General features: G+C 39.5%; 1 protein-coding gene across 1 annotated transcript; it reads left to right on the top strand.

The window, feature by feature from the left end:
* Positions 1-373: 373 nt before the first annotated feature.
* On the top strand, positions 374-5969 carry fgf19.L (fibroblast growth factor 19 L homeolog). Its single transcript, XM_018257336.2, has 3 exons — positions 374-1059; positions 1355-1458; positions 4758-5969. Exons 1-3 carry the CDS (start codon positions 825-827, stop codon positions 5064-5066), a joined length of 648 nt encoding a protein of 215 aa, XP_018112825.1. The 5' UTR covers positions 374-824; the 3' UTR covers positions 5067-5969.
* The last annotated feature ends 525 nt before the right edge of the window (positions 5970-6494 follow it).

The following is a 6494-nucleotide window of genomic DNA, read 5'->3' on the forward strand; positions in this document are numbered from 1 at the left end:
GATTTTTATGGACTTTGAGATAAGGGATCTCTTTGATAATGACTAATCAATTAACGAAAAGAATGGAATCACAGGCTACACGCTCCCTTTTTTAAGATGCTGATAAAAATTTAAATTTCTTAGTTTTAAATTCCTTTGATCAACAACTCTATCCCCCGCCCCACAAGGATGATGGGAATTGTAGTCCAACTCCATCTGCTGGCTAATTGAAAAGTGGATCAGATTTCCTTCCAGTGAGACAAAGAAAAGCCTAGTACAAAGAAGAGTCTATGTACTAATACCAAGCATGGTGGCCCTTAAAAGGACAGGCAGGGGTATGTTCTATTGTTAAAAAAAATAGTCTCAGTTGCTCAGTAATTGTCCTTGTAAAAAAAAGGACAATTATCCATCCCCCCAGTACAAGGTATTCATTCTTGGACTTGAAAACATTTTTTCCAACACAGATTCGATGTAAAACAAAAAAGACACAATTGCACATTGAATATCTCATTATACCGAACACCTTTTTAATAGTAACAAAAAAAAAAAGGGAATTTAAAACCTGCTAGGCACCAGAGTATGTAACCTGTGAGGATGATGTAATGATAATAGAAAGGGGAGGTCTGTGACTACTATGAAAGGTCTACTTATTGGAAATAGTATGACCTTATCTATGGAGCTGATAAGAGTCCTATAAAAGGCTGGGGATTGGCTTGTATTTACTACAGCCCCGAGGTAATTAGGCAAAAAAAAGAAGCATTGGCTGACAGTCTGTCTCAAGCAACTTTAGTGTTACTGACTCTTTGTGTGTGAGCTCTCAAATTGCAATTTCCAACCCTGGGAAGATGTCGAATACCCTGTCTTGGATTTTGGTTCCCACGATGGTGGCTGTGCTGTATCTCCTGAGAGGGGCGGAAAGTCTGCCGCTTTTTGATGCCGGACCACACGTGCAAAACGGCTGGGGGGAGTCTATCAGAATTCGGCACCTGTATACGGCCAGAAGGTTTGGACACGACAGCTACTACCTCCGCATACACGAGGATGGGAGAGTCGATGGTGACAGACAGCAAAGCATGCACAGTAAGTGTAACATAGATCAAAACTACATTTAACAATAAATCACATCATTTTCTGCTACGGGATCAAATTGATATATTTCTGATTAGGTTCTAGTTACCCTATGTCCTGAGAAACTCTATTATTATTATAGCACTGACATATTCCACCGATTGTAGACCAGTCCTTAATCCACTCTTATTAGGAGAACTTGTTTTTGGTCTGTGAAAGTAAACTGGACACAGACACACTTCTTGCAGACAGTGGAATTGAACCTAAGCCACATCCTAAACCATTTTTTTTTTTTTTATAAATGCAGGTTTACTGGAAATCAGAGCGACTGCAGTTGGAATCGTTGCCATTAAAGGTTATCGCAGCTCTCTGTACTTGTGCATGGGGTCCGAGGGAAAGCTCTACGGAATGGTAAGTGCTGGTGAGCGCTGATGCTTCTGTATAGATGGATAAAAGTAGGACAAAGTATGTAGGAATAATATATATATATATATATGGATTATATATCCTGTATGCAGAATGGATCATGCATGAATGACATTTTATTCTGTGTCAAGACACTGTCGCTTTAAAATAAAAGAGTTTTCAGCGAATATATACAGTATGTAGCTTTGCATAACATTACTGGGTTCTTCTACATGAGCAGACTGCAAGCAGAAGCAAATGTGCACACTATAATAACTTCACTTTATAATAAGCTGGCAGAGATCTATACCAGTCAGATGCAATTGGAATCTTTCTCTTCCTGCAGCGTTCACATACACATTTTAATGAAGGTTTGGGGTGGCTAAGTCTCCCCAAACCAACTCCAATGTATTTCCCTAGAACCAACAGTATTGTACATTAAATTGTGACACTATTTATATGACCATGTGTTCTGGGGGCATTATATATGGAATTGGCACTGTATTTATCCTGCCATGTGTTCTGGGGTATTATATATGGAATTGGCACTGTATTTATCTGCTGTGTGTTCTGGGGTATTATATATGGAATTGGCACTGTATTTATCTGCTGTGTGTTCTGGGATATTATATATGGAATTGGCACTATAATTATCCTGTTGTGTGTTCTAGGGTATTATACATGGAATTGGAACTGTATTTCTCCTGCCATGTGTTCTGGGGTATTATATATAGAAATGGCCCTGTATTTATCCTGCCATGTGTTCTGGGGTATTATATATGGAATTGGCACTGTATTTATCCTGCTGTGTGTTCTGGGGTATTATACATGGAATTGGCACTGTATTTATCCTGACGTTTGTTCTGGGGTATTATATATGGAATTGGCACTGTATTTATCCTGCTGTGTGTTCTGGGGTATTATATATGGAATTGGCACTGTATTTATCCTGCTGTGTGTTCTGGGGTATTATATATGGAATTGGCACTGTATTTATCTGCTGTGTGTTCTGGGGTATTATATATGGAATTGGCACTATAATTATCCTGTTGTGTGTTCTAGGGTATTATACATGGAATTGGAACTGTATTTCTCCTGCCATGTGTTCTGGGGTATTATATATAGAAATGGCCCTGTATTTATCCTGCCATGTGTTCTGGGGTATTATATATGGAATTGGCACTGTATTTATCCTGCCATGTGTTCTGGTTTATTATACATGGAATTGGCACTGTATTTATCCTGCCATGTGTTCTGGTTTATTATACAAGACACTTACACTGTATTTATACTATCATGTGTTCTTGGGGCATTATATATAGAATTGGAAGTGTATTGAACTGCCACAAGTTATGGGGTATTATACATAAAACTAATATTGTATTTATACTGCCATGTGTTGGGAGCAAATGAGCGACTTATAGCCCTTTAAATGTTGTAGAACTTCATCTGTCAGAATGCCATCGGCAACCAGTGAATGCTAGGACTTTAATGCTAGGGCTGTGTGCTATATATGTGTGATGTTACACTAATGTAACCTACATATTTATGGTAATACTGAACTTTTGTGATGTGCACTACAGCAGCAGAACAACAGACGATATCACTTACCTTTGCTGAGAAAATAGTTCTGCTCAAGATAACGTAATCTTCCTACTGAAGAGAGAAGGGAAAAAAAGTGTCATTTTTTCATACATTTTCACTGAATCAGCACTTCTGTAACAGAGTTCCGATTTGACCGCTTTTTTACCTTTCAACCTTATGCCTGGTTTATTTTTGGCTCTGTCGGAAGGGGTGAACGAACTGTAGCGCAATAAAACTGAGAAGCAAATCATGTCTGGATCATACCGCCACTGTGTAAAGTTTCCTATACAAAAGGACTTTAGCAGGATTCTTATACCGAGCAATGGTGGAGTAACTAGACGTTAGAGCCCAAGAGAAAAGCAATTTAAAAATTCTCTAAACATAGGCAGAGGGGGTGATTTTTGTGTTAGAGTAAGGGCTATTTAAATCCATGTTCTATGTGGACTCTTTCATACTATCGTCGGGCCAATTCCATGTTTAATACCCCAGAACACATGGCAGGATAAATGCAGTGGCAATTTAATGTAAAATACTTCTCAAAACAACAGGGGTCCCCAACCTCTTTTACTCGTGAGCCACATTCAACTGTAAAAAGATTTGGGGAGCAACACAAGCATGAAAAAGTCCCTTGGGGTACCAAATAAGGGCTGTGATTGGCTATTTGGTAGCCCCTATGTGGACTGGCAGCCTACAGAAGGCTCTACTTGGCACTATACTTAGTTTTTATGCAATCAAAACTTGCTTCCAAGCCTGGAATGCAAAAATAAGCACCTGCTTTGAGGTCACTGGGAGCAACATCCAAGGGGTTGGAGAGCAACATGTTACACACGAGCTACTGGTTGGGGATCACTACAGGATACACGGCTTATCTATGTAGTTTCAAATATAAAACCCTAGAACACATACAGTGCAGAGTCCATATATAAGTCCACAGAACACACTCTAGTATAAATACAGTGTCAATGTCCTCCATACATTGTGTTCATTGTCTATACATCATGTATAATACCCCCATCCTGTTTGTTGTAAGAAATTCAGCCTCCCTAAGTCTTCATTAAAATACACCCATGTTTAACAGGGTTTCTTATAGTGAACTCTGGTGGGGGTTTCTTATAGTGAACTCTGGTGGGGTAACTAGAAGTTACTGAGGCCCAACAGCAAAATCACCTTTTTCCTGGCAGTCATGTGACGACACTTCCTTTATGGCAATAAAACAGCAGTTCTGTTGTGCTTAATGGCTCCTGTTCTGGCTATACCCTCAGGACCAGATCAAATGGCAGCTTCCAGGGATGTAATTTACAAGGTAGCTGAGATACTCGTATGACATCCAAAAAAAAATGTTAAAAAAAGTTACCAATAGCAACCAAACAGCAATTATATTGATCAGTCTACTATAAAATTACATATATAAGTTAAAGGGGGCTCCTGTTGCAAGTGCAAGGCATTAAAATGTGTAGAAATGTGAACCTTATTGCTCATTCGTTTTTTTTTATCGTTATGTGTAGAGCATACTATTGGTCAAGTACAACACGTGTCCTCTGGTGCTTCGTAACTTGCACGTCTGAATGATATACCAGTTAGGGAGCATAAATCCCTTATGAATACAGAGCTACAATTTAGAATGTGTATTAGCAATTGCCCTCTGTATTTGAAACAAGTGCATTACTGTCTTTTGTTGCCGTGAGGACAGGCGGTAAAACAAATCTTTCTTTGCATTACAGCACAGTTACTCCCAGGATGATTGTTCTTTTGAAGAGGAGCTTCTTCCTGATGGATACAACATGTATAAATCAAAGAAACATGGCATCGCTGTCTCCCTAAGCAAGGAAAAGCATAAGCAACAATACAGAGGAAAAGGCTACCTCCCGCTGTCCCACTTCTTACCCGTGATAAGTTGGGTGCCCATGGACCCCAGTGGAGATGTAGAAGATGATGATTACAGGTTTCCATTCAATATTGACGCAAAGAGCGTCATTGACAGCATTGACACCCTGGGACTTATGGATCTTTCGAATTATCAAAAGAAATAACAAATGCGTTTATAAACAATAAGTTGAGGGTGAAGGAAGAGAATATGTTTACAGGCCATTGTACTGCAGAGATGATAACGGATGATCAACCCTATTGTCAGTTGGCCCTCGTATAAAAAATTGTGTAAAATAATGAAATAGATAGAGACTACCGGATATGAGCCTTTATGGCTTTGGACTTGAAGAGCAAAAAAACAACCCAAGAACAATATTAAACTCTCGACGAAGATATACCTTCTGGAACGTTAGAAGCTGCTGACTCAATCCCTCCAGACGAATAGGCAATTTATTGGCACATGTAAAGGCCTACTGGTTAACAGATATCTGGCCAAAAATAGGTCTGTTTTGAAAATCTCATGGTCACCTTGATGCAGTCCTCATTTGACAGGTCTCCGTAGGACAGGGGGCCAACAAATTAATCTTACTGATTTGACCAGCATATGGGTGTCTAAATGAAGCCAAACGAGTGGATCTGGTCATATATGGTAACCTTTAAAGCCCCCATACACAGCCAGATATAAGCTGCAGACAGATTAAGGGGGTTATTTATTGAAGTTTGAATGCCAAAAACTCGAAAAATTCTTCTTTTACTATAAAATCCCAATTTTTGCGATTTATTATACCCCGAGGCTGCTTAAAGTCCGAATCCAACAATACTCCAACTCCAAGCTGTCGGAGTCCTGTAGAAGTCAATGGCAAAGGTCCCATTGGTCCCAAATGGTCTGCATTGGGTTTCCGGCAAAAATTCTAATAAAATCCGGGGTTTTGCTCGAATTCACGAAAAATTAGAGTGTTTCAGGCATACAATTAGAAAATATGGGTTTTTTTTAGCAACCCTGTATTTTTTAAGTTTTATTTCCATACCGATTTTATCGAGTTTTTTCAATGATAAATAAGGTCAAGTCATGGATTCTAGTTTGGTCGGACATTTTATACTCAAAAAATCAGATAAAAACATTTTTGATAAATAACCCCCTAAATTGGCAGCTTATTGCCCAGTGTATGGGGCCCTCGGATGGGTTTCCTCGATCGATATCTGGCCAAAAGTTGGCCAGATGTCGATCGGTCGAGCTTGAAAATCCCTTTGGATCAAGCACCGTATCGGTTCATTGATGCGGTCCTTCATCCGACTGCCAATTTCTCATCGTTATGATACGAACGCAGAGCCCATGATCGGATCAGCTCGATATCGCCCACCTTGAGGTGGGCATATCGAGAAGAGATCCACTCTTTTAGCGACCTCTCCAAACGAGCGGTTCTCCGTATGTATGGCCAGCTTTAGTCACAACGGCTTCCAATGATCTGACAGACATAAGATCAGCTTGCATAAGTTTGCTTGCTTCCATCCAATTCACTTACAGAAACATCAGTTCCATAGTCTTTTTAAATACACAAGCACAATTTAATACATAATGCTAGTAAATTAGC

The sequence above is a fragment of the Xenopus laevis genome, chromosome 4L, assembly GCF_017654675.1.
Source record: "Xenopus laevis strain J_2021 chromosome 4L, Xenopus_laevis_v10.1, whole genome shotgun sequence".
NCBI lineage: Eukaryota > Metazoa > Chordata > Amphibia > Anura > Pipidae > Xenopus > Xenopus laevis.